At 43.2% G+C, this 15,000-nt stretch overlaps 1 protein-coding gene across 1 annotated transcript in view; it reads left to right on the top strand.

Moving 5' to 3' along the window:
* Nucleotides 1–801: 801 nt before the first annotated feature.
* trim54 (tripartite motif containing 54) overlaps nt 802–15,000 on the top strand; it is a 14,483-nt gene continuing 284 nt past the window's right edge. Inside the window, exons 1-8 of the mRNA XM_055149452.1 lie at nt 802–921; nt 1,902–1,917; nt 4,420–4,603; nt 7,545–7,710; nt 10,759–10,854; nt 11,520–11,753; nt 13,515–13,537; nt 14,275–14,399. Of these exons, the coding sequence (XP_055005427.1) occupies nt 802–921; nt 1,902–1,917; nt 4,420–4,603; nt 7,545–7,710; nt 10,759–10,854; nt 11,520–11,753; nt 13,515–13,537; nt 14,275–14,399 (964 nt within the window). The remainder of the gene's footprint in view (nt 922–1,901; nt 1,918–4,419; nt 4,604–7,544; nt 7,711–10,758; nt 10,855–11,519; nt 11,754–13,514; nt 13,538–14,274; nt 14,400–15,000) is intronic.

Here is a 15,000-nt window from a genome sequence, read left to right as displayed (position 1 = left end):
AACTCTGAAGATCTGAAACTCTGAAGATCTGAAACACTACAGATCGAAACCCTGAAGGTCTGTGAACAGCTGAAGTTCTCAGGAACAGTGACGCTCTGACTCAAACAATAGTGAAGATCTGAAACACTGTGGCTGTTTCTATTTGGAACTTTTTAAAACTTCAGATTGAAGAAAAAGAAGAAAAAGAAAAAGAAGTATTAAAGTTTTAAAGTAATAAAGTAAGTCCACGGATTTTATTTTCAAATATTTACACGTAGAAAATGATGAGGATGAGGATGATTTTTCTGAGGTTTCAGAGTCAAATATTGTCCTTGCGTAAAAGTAACTTCAAAATAATATTACTCGAGTAGAAGTACAGAGTATTGCCCAAAAAATTACTCAAGAGTCAAAAAGTATTTGGGAAAAGTACTCGTCAGATGAGAGTATTTTAAAGAGAATCTGTCGGGGCATCTGACTTAAATAAAATATAAATAAAGTTACATCTGTGTATTACTCGAGTAAAAGTACAATTACACAGTAAAAGTAAAGTTACACAGTAAAAGTAAAGTTACACAGTAAAAGTAAAGTTACACAGTAAAAGTAAAGTTACACAGTAAAAGTAAAGTTACAGAGTATTTTACTTAAGTCTGTTTCTCTTCAGATTAAAACAAATCACAGATTAAAGTCCTGGTCCTGGTCCTGGTCCTGGTCTTGGTCCTGGTCTTGGTCCTGGTCCTGGTCCTGGTCTTGGTCCTGGTCTTGGTCCTGTTCCTGGTCCTGGTCTTGGTCTGGTCCTGGTCCTGGTCCTGGTCCTGGTCTGTGATGGAGGACCTGGAGAAGCAGCTGTTGTGTCCCGTGTGTCTGGAGCTCTTTTCCAAACCTGTGGTGATTCTTCCGTGTCAACACAACCTGTGCCGAAAGTGTGCGACCGACGTGCTCCAGGTCAGGAAATGTCCCACACTGAAGCTTTAACCCCAACCCTTAATGTGAGGAAATGTCCCGCACTGAGGCTTTAACCCCAACCCTTAATGTGAGGAAATGTCCCACACTGAAGCTTTAACCCCAACCCTTAATGTGAGGAAATGTCCCACACTGAAGCTTTAACCCCAACCCTTAATGTGAGGAAATGTCCCGCACTGAAGCTTTAACCCCAACCCTTAATGTGAGGAAATGTCCCGCACTGAGGCTTTAACTTGTCCTTTAAATGTCCTGTAATTTACGTCAAGCCAAACTCTTCACATTTACGTCTGTTTCTAACACTTTATTTGACGTGTATTTTCATTTTATTTGACTTGTTAAATTCTCATTCGACACGTTGAATGATCCCTACGATAATGGTCCTCGTGGTGAGTTTTCCAGTCAGTGAAGTTAAAGTGATTTTAGCCCAACACTGACCAAAACAAAGAGTCCAGAAGAGTCGCCCCCTGACCTCCCTGTGCACACTGACGTTTCTCTCATTAGGCCGTTCTTACAAACTCCTGATTTTACAAACTCCTGATTTTACAAACTCCTGATTTTACAAACTCCTGATTTTACAAACTCCTGATTTTACAAACGCTCCTTCAGTCGGGATTGATGCAGTGGGACGTGGAAAGACCCAGAGTTTCCACTGTCCCACTGCAGCGTCAGGTTGATCTCCAGCCGTGTAAATGTGACGCAGTGATGAGGCCTTCAGTGAAAATCTGTGAAAAAAATGCTCCTAACAAAAGCTTCTTGGTCTAATGTGCTCAGCTGGGACGTTCTTTCTACAAAAACAGGTTTATTCAAATCTCACAACATGTAAAACAAACTCTGCTGCTGTTTTACTTTTGTGTTGTTACATTTTTCTCCCACTAGATGGTGCCATAAGACGAGACATCAGAGAAACAACGAACTATAAAAAGAAGGAGACCAGGTGCCCAGAGGAGCCTTCTCTCCCTGAGGCCCTCAACAACTTTTGTGCAGCTCTAAACACATCTTCTCCTTCCAGGTTCACCTGCTGCAGGACTCTCCTCCTCTCCCATGTCGTTACACTGAGTGGAGTCACCAGATGTTACGGTGAACCTGGAAGGAGAAGATGTGTTTAGAGCTGCACAAAAGTTGTTGAGGGCCTCAGGGAGAGAAGGTCCGTCCACCGCCCCAGAGACTCCAGCCGTGTAAATGTGACGCAGTGATGAGGCCTTCAGTGAAAACCTGTGAAAAAAATGCTCCTAACAAAAGCTTCTTGGTCTAATGTGCTCAGCTGGGACGTTCTTTCTACAAAAAACAGGTTTATTCAAATCTCACAGTTCGACATGTAAAACAATCACTGAGTCCTCGTCTTATTGCTCCATCTAGTGGGAGAAAAATGTAATAACACAGAATGTTTTTTAATTAATTAATTGATTTATTTATTGAATAGGGACAGTGCATATTATTGAACATCTACAACATCACAGTGTAAATACGACAGATTATAACAAGACTGAACATTTCCATCTGTCGTCCGTCGGCAGGAAACACCACAAACTTAAACAAAGCAAAAACAAGTAACAAATCTAAACTAAAAGTGTCCACAAGTCTGGTTTTTCTTTAGCTGCTCTTTTAAGTTGGACTTGAAGGTGGCAAGAGTTGGAGTTTGTCTTATTGACAGTGACAGATTGTTCCAACATGTTGTTCCTCTGACTGAGACACAGTTTGTGTGAGTGTGTGAGTCTGTGTGGACGTCACAGTTCCTCGGGCTGTGGTCCTAGTTCCACTCACAGTCTTTACTTTAATAAAATCCTGTAATGGAGGAGGGGCAAGTCCATGCAAAACTTTATAGACAAAACATCCAGATTAAAACCAATCAAATTATTAAAATTAAGCAAATTCTACTTGTCTAAAATAGTGCAGTGGTGAAATGAGAATCGTTTCTTGTTCAATATTTTTATGGCTTTTTAAAAAGTGATTTGATGTGTTTGAGTTTTGTGCAGCAGCGAGTGACCGTGTGGTTCTGCAGTCGTCGATATGAGACACAATCATGGAGTAAAAACATTCGTGCCACATATAAAGTCATAAAAGATCTTTACTTGTCTAAAATTCACTAAATTAAAATGAACAGTTTTTGTTTGGCGCTTCATGTGTTTCTAAATGTCAGTGTCGGGTCCAACGTCAGTCCAGGTCTTTAAACTCTTTGACGAGGCTGAGTTCCACCTCGTCCACAAACACTGGACGCTGTAGATCAGTTGTTTTTTTGCTGAACATCATGCAGACACTTTTCTTTCTGTTGAGTTGCAAACATGAATTAAGAAAAGTGAAAGAGCTGCAGTTTGTGTTGAATGTTTCATGAGACAAACGTAAACGGACAGAGAAATGTTCAGGTGTTTAAAGACAAACTGAAAAGATGAACAGACGGAGGAGGACGAGTCGGGTTAAATGTGACTCTTCAACAGTGTGAGGTTTGTTTTATCACAGTAAAATGTTCAGAGACGTCGGGGTCAGAATGTTCTAGACTCTTTGTTTTGGTCCATGTTTGACTGAAAACACTTTAACTTCACTAATCTGTGTGTCGTTCGTTCATTCGTTTTTCAATATAAAACCAAAAATAAGAAAATGAAAAAATAAAAGTTTTCTTCATTATTTGCCTCCAAAACCAAAATGACAAAAAAAAAAAAAGGAAAACGATTTGTATTTTTAGTTTTCAATTTTGTGTTTAAATGAAAAATGGAAAAAACAGATAATGATTGTTTCAAGTTTCCGTGACTTAAACTGAAACAGGACTGAACCAGGACTGAACCAGGACTGAACCAGGACTACAACAGGACTGAACCAGGACTGAACCAGGACTACAACAGGACTGAACCAGGACTGAACCAGGACTACAACAGGACTGAACCAGGACTGAACCAGGACTAAACCAGGACTAAACCAGGACTAAAACAGGACTAAACCAGGACTAAACCGCTTTCAGTCCCGGTCTAGTCCCAGTCTCAATCACGGCCTGGTCCTGGATTGGTCCTGGTCTCAGTCCTGGCCTCAGTCCTGGTCTCAGTCCTGGTCTGGTTCTAGTCTAGTCGGACCTGGTTTAGTCCTGGTTCGTCCATTTTTTTTTCCATTTTTCATTTAAACACAAAATCAAAAACTGAAAAAACAAATCATTATCTGTTTTTTCATTTTCGTTTTGGAGGCAAATAATGAAGAAAACTTGTTTGTTTTTTTTGTTTTTTTTTTTATATTGAAAAACAAACGAATGAATGACACATGGATTTTCACTGACTGGAAAAATCACAGAGGATCTTTATTCTGTGGATCATTTGACGAGTTCAATTTTTATTTGACACGTCAAATAAAAATTTAACACATTGAATAAGGTGTTTAAAGTGTAAAAAAAAGTGAACAGTTTGACTTGTCACAGTAATGAGGCTTTAACCTGTTCTAATGTGAGGAAATGTCCCACAGTGAGGCTTTAATAATGTACATCTGCTCCTCTTCTCTCCTCAGTCCCGGGGGGTGTCGGGGGTGTCGGGGGGTCGGGGGTGTCGGGGTCGTCGGGGGCGTCCGGGGGGGGCAGGTTCCGTTGTCCCTCCTGTCGTCACGAGGTTCTGCTCGACCGACACGGAGTTTACGGACTCCAGCGCAACCTGCTGGTGGAAAACATCATCGACATCTACAGACAACACGACAGGTGAGACAGACAGGTGTAAGGCAGGTGAGACAGGTGTAAGGCAGGTGAGACAGGTGTAAGGCAGGTGAGACAGGTGTAAGGCAGGTGAGACAGACAGGTGTAAGGCAGGTGAGACAGGTGTAAGGCAGGTGAGACAGACAGGTGTAAGGCAGGTGAGACAGGTGTAAGGCAGGTGAGACAGACAGGTGTAAGGCAGGTGAGAGGAGATGAGAGGAGGAGAGGAAAGTAGAGATGCTGAGGAGAGGAGTAGATGTGATGTTTGTGTGTTTGTGTGTGTGTCTGTGTTGTGTGTGTGTGTGTGTGTGTGTGTGTGTGTGTGTGTGTGTGTGTGTGTGTGTGTGTGTGTGTGTGTGTGTGTGTGTGTTGTGTGTGTGTGTGTGTGTGTGTGTGTGTGTGTGTGTGTGTGTGTGTGTGTGTGTGTGTGTGTGATGTGTGTGTGTGTGTGTGTGTGTGTGTGTGTGTGTGTGTGTGTGTTGTGTGTGTGTGTGTGTGTGTGTGTGTGTGTGTGTGTGTGTGTGTGTGTGTGTGTGTGTGTGTGTGTGTGTGTGTGTGTGTGTGTGTGTGTGTGTGTGTGTGTGTGTGTGTGTGTGTGTGTGTGTGTGTGTGTGTGTGTGTGTGTGTGTGTGTGTGTGTGTGTGTGTGTGTGTGTGTGTGTGTGTGTGTGTGTGTGTGTGTGTGTGTGTGTGTGTGTGTGTGTGTGTGTGTGTGTGTGTGTGCTGTGTGTGTGTGTGTGTGTGTGTGTGTGTGTGTGTGTGTGTGTGTGTGTGTGTGTGTGTGTGTGTGTGTGTGTGTGTGTGTGTGTGTGTGTGTGTGTGTGTGTGTGTGTGTGTGTGTGTGTGTGTGTGTGTGTGTGTGTGTGTGTGTGTGTGTGTGTGTGTGTGTGTGTGTGTGTGTGTGTGTGTGTGTGTGTGTGTGTGTGTGTGTGTGTGTGTGTGTGTGTGTGTGTGTGTGTGTGTGTGTGTGTGTGTGTGTGTGTGTGTGTGTGTGTGTGTGTGTGTGTGTGTGTGTGTGTGTGTGTGTGTTGTGTGTGTGTGTGTGTGTGTGTGTGTGTGTGTGTGTGTGTGTGTGTGTGTGTGTGTGTGTGTGTATGTGTGTGTGTGTGTGTGTGTGTGTGTGTGTGTGTGTGTGTGTGTGTTGTGCCTCTCTCTCTGTCAGTGTGTCTCAGTGCAGCTGTGGCTTCAGGTCTGGAGAAACTGGAGTAAAACTAAATCATATAAATTGTCTTTGTGACGTTTGTCTGTGAAAAACTCATTTAACTCACGATTTTCACCTGAATAAACTTTAGTTCAGTTGAAAAGTTGAAAACTCCACAGACGACGACAAAGACGAGTTTAACTTGTCAACTGAACAAACGTCCAGAAATACTCCCAAAAAATACTCTCAAAGAAATACTCCCAAAGAAATACTCTCAAAGAAATACTCCCAAAGAAATACTCCCAAAAAATACTCCCCAAGAAATACTCTCCAAGAAATACTCTCAAAGAAATACTCCCAAAGAAATACTCTCAAAGAAATACTCCCAAAGAAATACTCCCAAAAAATACTCCCCAAGAAATACTCCCAAAGAAATACTCCCAAAAAATACTCCCCAAGAAATACTCTCAAAGAAATACTCTCCAAGAAATACTCTCAAAGAAATACTCCCCAAGAAATACTCCCCAAGAAATACTCTCAAAGAAATACTCCCAAAGAAATACTCCCAAAAAATACTCCCCAAGAAATACTCCAAAATAAATACTCTCAAATACTCTCAAAGAAATACTCTCCAAGAAATACTCTCAAAGAAATACTCCCAAAAAATACTCCCCAAGAAATACTCTCAAAGAAATACTCTCCAAGAAATACTCTCAAAGAAATACTCTCAAAGAAATACTCTCAAAGAAATACTCTCCAAGAAACACTCTCAAAGAAATACTCCCCACGAAATACTCTCCAAGAAATACTCTCAAAGAAATACTCTCCAAGAAATACTCTCAAAGAAATACTCTCCAAGAAATACTCTCCAAGAAATACTCTCAAAGAAATACTCCCAAAGACATACTCCCAAAAAATACTCCCCAAGAAATACTCCAAAATAAATACTCTCAAAGAAATACTCCAAAAGAAATACTCCCAAAAAATACTCCCCAAGAAATACTCTCAAAGAAATACTCCTCAAGAAATACTCTCCAAGAAATACTCTCAAAGAAATACTCCCCACAAAATACTCTCCAAGAAATACTCTCAAAGAAATACTCCCCAAGAAATACTCTTAAAGAAATACTCCAAAAAAATACTCCCAAAAAATACTCCCCAAGAAATACTCCAAAATAAATACTCTCAAAGAAATACTCCTAAAGAAATACTCCAAAAGAAATACGCTCAAAGAAATACTCCCAAATACTCCCAAAAAAATACTGCCAAAAAATACTCCCAAAGAAGTACTCCCAAAAAAATACTCCCAAAAAATACTCCCAAAGAAGTACTCCCAAAAAAATACTCCCAAAAAATACTCCTAAAAAATACTCCCAAAAAAATACTCCCAAAGAAATACTCCCAAAAAAATACTCCAAAAAAATACTCCCAAAAAATTACTCCCCAAAAAAATACTTCAAAAGAAATACTCCAAAAGAAATACTCCCAAAAAAAAAAATACTCCAAAAGAAATACTCTCAAAGAAATACTCCCAAAAAAATACTCCAAAAGAAATACTCCCAAAAAATTACTCCCCAAAAAAATACTCCAAAAGAAATACTCCACAAAAAAATACTCCAAAAGAAATACTCCAAAAGAAATACTCCCAAAAAAATACTCCAAAAAAAATACTTCCTAAGAAATACTCTTGTCCAGTCTTGGTTTGGAATATTTTTTGTTGTTGTTGTTGTGCCCTTGAGCAGGTTGTCAGTGTGTGTTCTTGTTATTGTTGTTGTTGTTGTGTTGTTGTTGTTGTGCCCTTGAGCAGGTCGAGTTCCGGCCCGTCGCCCGTCTTCTGTCCAGAACATCCAGAGGAACGGATCAACATTTACTGCTGCAGGTGTGAGACGCCGACCTGCTCCCTCTGCAAAGTGTTCGGACCTCACAAGGACTGTGAGGTCGCACCGCTCGCCGACGTCTACCACCACAAGAAGGTACCAACGTTCTCTCATGTTCTAACCACGTCTACCACCACAAGAAGGTACCAACGTTCTCTCATGTTCTAACCACGTCTACCACCACAAGAAGGTACCAACGTTCTCTCATGTTCTAACCACGTCTACCACCACAAGAAGGTACCAACGTTCTCTCATGTTCTAACCACGTCTACCACCACAAGAAGGTACCAACGTTCTCTCATGTTCTAACCACGTCTACCACCACAAGAAGGTACCAACGTTCTCTCATGTTCTAACCACGTCTACCACCACAAGAAGGTACCAACGTTCTCTCATGTTCTAACCACGTCTACCACCACAAGAAGGTACCAACGTTCTCTCATGTTCTAACCACGTCTACCACCACAAGAAGGTACCAACGTTCTCTCATGTTCTAATGTTGTTCCTCATCAAGAACACACCTGAAGAGGGTTTAGAGTCATCACACGTTTGAGTCATCTAGTGATCTCTCCCAGGCCCTACTCAAACCCTTTTTATGATTAGCAGTACGAGGCTCCGCCCCCAGGCTCCCACACCACAATTCTCCATAAAAACACAAAAACACAAAACAGAACACAGCGACTGGACAAACCTGATGTTTGTGCAGGAGTTTCATTAGTGGGACAGTGCTCTGAAGGGGGAGTGGGTCAGCACAAAGAGCAAAGGGAGAGGAGACTCAGAGCGACAAAAACAAAAAGTAAAATTTATAAAAATTAAATAAAAATATAAAACTTTGTAGACAAACTAATAACAAAGATGTGAATGAAACAAAACACAAAACCAGGTCTTAACCAGGACTAAACCAGGACTAAACCAGGTCTAAACCAGGACTAAACCAGGTCTAAACCAGGACTAAACCAGGTCTAAACCAGGTCTAAACCAGGTCTAAACCAGGACTAAACCAGGTCTAAACCAGGACTAAACCAGGTCTAAACCAGGTCTAAACCAGGTCTAAACCAGGACTAAACCAGGTCTAAACCAGGTCTAAACCAGGTCTAAACCAGGACTAAACCAGGTCTAAACCAGGACTAAACCAGGTCTAAACCAGGTCTAAACCAGATCTAAACCAGGACTAAACCAGGACTAAACCAGGTCTAAACCAGGACTAAACCAGGTCTAAACCAGGTCTAAACCAGGACTAAACCAGGTCTAAACCAGGACTAAACCAGGTCTAAACCAGGACTAAACCAGGTCTAAACCAGGTCTAAACCAGGTCTAAACCACCAGGACTAAACCAGTCTAAACCAGGACTAAACCAGGACCCAGGTCTAAACCAGGACCAGGTAAACCAGGTCTAAACCAGGACTAAACCAGGTCTAAACCAGGACTAAACCAGGTCTAAACCAGATCTCTTCTCTTGAAGCTGTTGACATTTGAGCGTCTGTCACTTCTTCTGAATCAGAGTCTGAGTAATGAGCCTCAGCGTCGTGTTTGAAGAAGAAAAAGATCAGAACCTGGACTTTTACGAGAACCGACATAAAACTGATCAAACTCACAAACCAACAAATAAACCAACATTTTATTTGTCACAATTCTGTTTTCAGAATGAGGCAGAAAATGTAAAAGGTTAGAGCTTCAAACCCAAACTGGAGCTTCAGCCGAGGACCAGATAGTGACAAGAACATTTATTTAAACCTTTATTTAAAATATCCATAAACATTTCCTACATTATTTCAGTTTCTTGGTGGTTTGAAGAAATATTTTTCCCAAATACTTTTTTACTTGAGTAATTTCTTTGTACTTCTACCTGAGTAAAATTATTTTGAAGTTTTTTATTTCCTCTTTAATCATTTATTATCTCTGATTCTTGTTTTCGTTATCGTGTCTTTGTTTTAATTGTTGTAAATGAAACTGAAGTGAGAAGAGGAAAGTCACGCTGACTAATGTGGATCTGATGCAGCGTAAAGGGCGACTGACTCAGTCTCACTACAGAACTGAACCAGGACTAAACCAGGTCTAAACCAGGTCTAAACCAGGTCTAAACCAGGTCTAAACCAGGACTAAACCAGGACTGACCAGAGTCACATGGTTTCAGTGAACAGCAGGTCTGTTTGACTCTCGGTGTCATGAACCTGTTGTTCTGTGAAAAACAGTTTTGTCTTGTGTTTTGTTGAGTTGTTCTGTTATTTATTTATTATTTTATTTTTTATGTAAAACGATGCATGTCCTTAATCTTTCTGACAAATCTGTACCAGGTCAGACCTGAGTCTGTCTCAGTATTTTCCTAAACCAACTTCAGAGCAGTGGATTTGTGTCAAACACACTTTGTGTTATTTAAAAGGCACAGAAAGTTCTTCAAGAAACACGTAGAAGAAAACGTACTGATCTTACAGTGACACAAACTGCGCTGCTGATGTGAGTGACCGAAAAAACACAACAGGTTATTACATCAGTTTAACCCCGGACGGACCAGTCGTGTGGTGAAAGAATAAAAAACACTGACTGTAGCTGTGTCCACCTCTGCGGCCAAGTGTCTGACCCTAACCCTGGACTCTTCTGATGGTCGCAAATATTTCTGTAAGATTTATAAGAAAAACCAGGGAGCTAAAGCTTCAGCACAGAATCCAGCTCACAGACGAAGCTGCAAACGTAAACGTGTGGACATGAAACAGCCTGATGTGAGTTGTGTGTTAAATGACGACAGGATAAACCTGGAGGACGATGCCACAGGTCAGATGGACGCAGATGTAAAGACAAAACCAGCAGCCAAACTGAAGTTGTTAAATGTTGAGATGTTTGTGTTTGGGGCCTGATTGTGTTTGTGTAGAAATGTGGGGGGTGTTGAGTTCTGTTCTCATTTATTTATTTGTATTTGTTATATCACGACGTATGATTCATGTTCTTGACGCCGAAGAGCCTGAGCACTTTTCTGATCACGTGAGGTGAAAAACGATGATGTTCTGCACCTGTGTGAATAAAGTGAAGTGTGTCTGTGGGAAATGTGCTGATCACACACAAGAGTTCACACGTGTGAACTGTGTCTTCAGACTGTGTGTACAAAGACTGTGCTCACACAGTTTGTTGTATTTTGTGCGTTTGTTTCAGTGTGAGTTGAGTGACGGGATCGCAGGGCTCGTTGCCGTTAACGACCACATCCAGGTTTTGATCTCTCAGATGGAGGACATCTGCAGGACGGTCGAGGTACTACAAATATTATTACTACTGTTACTGCCTTTACCACTACTGCAACTACTACTGTGTTTACTACTCCCACTACTATTACTGCGTTTACTTCTACCACTACTATAGTTGACTCTGTAAACTCAGTGCAAACTCTTCATAAACACGTTGTAGACCTCTTCGTAAACTCTTCGTAAACTCTTCGTAAACTCTTCATAAACTTCTTCATAAACTCTTCGTAAATTTCTTTGTAAACTCTTCGTAAACTTCTTCATAAACTCTTCGTAAACTCTTCGTAAATTTCTTTGTAAACTCTTCGTAAACTCCTTGCAAACTTCTTTGTAAACTCTTGTAAACTTCTTTGTAAAGTTTTTGTAAACTTCTTTGTAAACTCCTTGTAAACTTCTTTGTAAACTTTTTGTAAACTCCTTGTAAACTTCTTCGTAAACTCTTTGTAAACTTCTATGTAAACTCTTTGTAAACTCTTTGTAAACTCTTCGTAAACTCTTCGTAAACTCCTTGTAAACTTCTTTGTAAACTTTTTGTAAACTCCTTGTAAACTTCTTTGTAAACTTTTTGTAAACTCCTTGTAAACTTCTTTGTAAACTTCTTTGTAAACTAAACTTCTTCATAACCGTCTTCGTAACCGTCTTCGTAAACTCTTCGTCCGCCTGTGTGCCGTGCAGGAGAACGGGCGCGGTCGTCGGGAGCTGGTGTGTCAGAGTGTGGAGGGGCTGGTGCACATCCTGGAGCAGAGGAAGCAGGAGCTGATCAGCCTGATCACCGAGGAGCAGGACGAGCGGCAGAGGCACGTGCGCGCTCTCATACGTGCGCACGGGCAGCACCTCGGGGTGGGGGTGGCCCTGGTGGAGCGAGGCATCCACAACATGGAGCACCCGCACATGAGCACCTTCATCCAGGTGAGCAGCTACTGTCCTTCACCTCATTTAAACACACAACATGATTTTCTCCTCTCTGACACCGTGAAGTTTATTTAGACTGAATCATGTGACATACATAGTCCTGGTTTAGTCCTGGTTTAGTCCTGGTTTAGACCCGGTTTAGTCCTGGTTTAGTCCTGGTTTAGTCCTGGTTTAGTCCCGGTTTAGTCCTGGTTTAGTCCTGGTTTAGTCCCGGTTTAGTCCCGGTTTAGACCTGGTTTAGACCTGGTTTAGTCCTGGTTTAGACCTGGTTTAAGTCCTGGTTTAGACCTGGTTTAGTCCTGGTTTAGTCCTGGTTTAGACCTGGTTTAGTCCTGGTTTAGTCCTGGTTTAGTCCTGGTTTTAGTCCCGTTTAGTCCCGGTTTAGATCCTGGTTTAGACCTGGTTTAGTCCTGGTTTAGTCCCGGTTTAGACCTGGTTTAGTCCTGGTTTAGACCTGGTTTAGTCCTGGTTTAGTCCCTGGTTTAGTCCTGGTTTAGTCCCAGTTTAGTCCGGTTTAGATCCGGTTTAGACCTGGTTTAGTCCTGGTTTTAGTCCTGGTTTAGTCCTGGTTTAGACCTGGTTTAGTCCTGGTTTAGTCCTGGTTTAGATCCGGTTTAGTCCTGGTTTAGTCTTGGCTTAGTCCTGGTTTAGACCTGGTTTAGACCTGGTTTAGTCTGGTTTAGCCTGGTTTAGACCTGGTTTAGTCTGGTTTAGTCCTGGGTTTAGTCCTGGTTTAGTCCTGGTTTAGTCCTGGTTTAGACCTGGTTTAGTCCTGGTTTAGTCCTGGTTTAGACCTGGTTTAGACCTGGTTTAGTCCTGGTTTAGTCCCGGTTTAGACCCGGTTTAGTCCTGGTTTAGTCCTGGTTTAGACCTGGTTTAGTCCTGGTTTAGTCCTGGTTTAGTCCCGGTTTAGACCTGGTTTAGTCCTGGTTTAGACCTGGTTTAGTCCTGGTTTAGTCCTGGTTTAGACCTGGTTTAGTCCTGGTTTAGTCCTGGTTTAGTCCTGGTTTAGTCCTGGTTTAGACCTGGTTTAGTCCTGGTTTAGTCCTGGTTTAGACCTGGTTTAGTCCTGGTTTAGACCTGGTTTAGTCCTGGTTTAGTCCTGGTTCGGTCCTGGTTTAGTCCCAGTTTAGTCCCGGTTTAGATCCGGTTTAGACCTGGTTTAGTCCTGGTTTAGTCCTGGTTTAGTCCTGTTTAGTCCTGGTTTAGACCTGGTTTAGTCCTGGTTTAGTCCTGGTTTAGATCCGGTTTAGACCTGGTTTAGTTCTGGTTTAGACCTGGTTTAGATCCGGTTTAGACCTGGTTTAGTTCTGGTTTAGACCTGGTTTAGTCCTGGTTTAGACCTGGTTTAGTTCTGGTTTAGACCTGGTTTAGATCCGGTTTAGACCTGGTTTAGTCCTGGTTTAGACCTGGTTTAGTTCTGGTTTAGACCTGGTTTAGATCCATACTTAGGTGTAAAACGTCGCAGTCAGAACAGAATGATCCACAGAAAAGTTCCGTGTTGGGTCTTTAAACCCAGATGCTTCAGTTCTGTTCTTGTTCTTGTTCTGTTCTGTTCCGAGCTGCACCTGCGTCACCGCCTCAGACACGGTGAATATTCAGACTTTAAATGTTTACGACGTCGATAAACGAGACGACGGGACAAACGGGACCGAGGACGAGGACGTAAAAACCGTAAAAACCCAGTGGCCTTTGGACTCGACTCACACGACACGACTGAATTTTAATAAAACTCAAACTGATGTTTCCTCTTCACAGACGGCGCAAGAAATCCTCAAAGAGTAAGTCCACAAAACCAGGACTGGACCAGGACCGGACCAGGACTAAACCAGGACTAAACCAGGACTAAAACAGGACTAAACCAGGACTAAACCAGGACTAAAACAGGACTAAACCAGGACTAAAACAGGACTAAACCAGGACTAAAACAGGACTAAAACAGGACTAAACCAGGACTAAAACAGGACTAAACCAGGACTAAAACCAGGACTAAACCAGGACTAAACCAGGACTGAACCAGGACTGACTGAACCAGGACTGAACCAGGACTAAACCAGGACTAAACCAGGACTAAAACAGGACTAAACCAGGACTAAACCAGGACTAAACCAGGACTAAAACAGGACTAAAACAGGACTAAAACAGGACTAAACCAGGACTAAACCAGGACTGAACCAGGACTGAACCAGGACTGAACCAGGACTGAACCAGGACTAAACCAGGACTGAACCAGGACTAAACCAGGACTGAACCAGGACTGAACCAGGACTGAACCAGGCCTGGCTGGCTCCAGGGGAGTTCTCTGGTCTCTGGTCCTGGTCTGAGTCTAGTCCTGGTCCTGGTCCTGGTCTCTGGTCCTGGTCTGAGTCTAGTCCTGGTCCTGGTCCTGGTCTCTGGTCTCTGGTCCTGGTCTGAGTCTAGTCCTGGTCCTGGTCTCTGGTCTCTGGTCCTGGTCTGAGTCTAGTCCTGGTCCTGGTCTCTGGTCTCTGGTCCTGGTCTGAGTCTGGTCTGGTTTCAGGATGTCTGAGTCTGGTCTTGGACCTGAGTTGCCGCGTTTGGAGCTCGGATTTGAAAACATGAGTCATTTTTCCATCGACGTCGAAAATCTGAGCCACAAACTACAAAACCTGCACTTCTGCCACGGTACGAGGGCACGAGGGGGTACGAGGGGGTAGGAGGGGGTACGAGGGGGTAGGAGGGGGTATGAGGGGGTAGGGGTAGAGGGGGTATGAGGGGGTAGGGGGTAGGGGGTATGAGGGGGTATGAGGGGGTAGGGGGTACGAGGGGGTATATGAGGGGGTATGAGGGGGTATGAGGGGTATAGGAGGGGGTATGAGGGGGTATGAGGGGGTACGAGGGGGTATGAGGGGGTATGAGGGGGTATGAGGGGGTACGAGGGGGTATGAGGGGGTATGAGGGGGTATGAGGGGGTATGAGGGGGTATGAGGGGGTATGAGGGGGTATGAGGGGGTATGCGAGGGGGTATGAGGGGGTACGAGGGTAGAGGGGTATGAGGGGGTAGGAGGGGGTACGAGGGGGTATATGAGGGGGTAGGAGGGGGTACGAGAGGGGTACGAGGGGGTAGGAGGGGGTATGAGGGGTATGAGGGGGTATGAGGGGGTATGAGGGGGTAGAGGGGGTATAGGGGAGGGGGTATGAGGGGGTACGAGGGGGTATGAGGGGGTATGAGGGGGTAGGGGGTATGAGGGGGTATGAGGGGGTAGGGGGTAGAGGGGGTATGAGG

Source organism: Boleophthalmus pectinirostris, unplaced genomic scaffold, assembly GCF_026225935.1.
Source record: "Boleophthalmus pectinirostris isolate CB_2022bp ecotype Guang Dong unplaced genomic scaffold, ASM2622593v1 HiC_scaffold_13, whole genome shotgun sequence".
NCBI lineage: Eukaryota > Metazoa > Chordata > Actinopteri > Gobiiformes > Gobiidae > Boleophthalmus > Boleophthalmus pectinirostris.
Note: the sequence above shows the minus strand (reverse complement) of the source record. Positions and strands in the feature narration are given on the sequence as shown.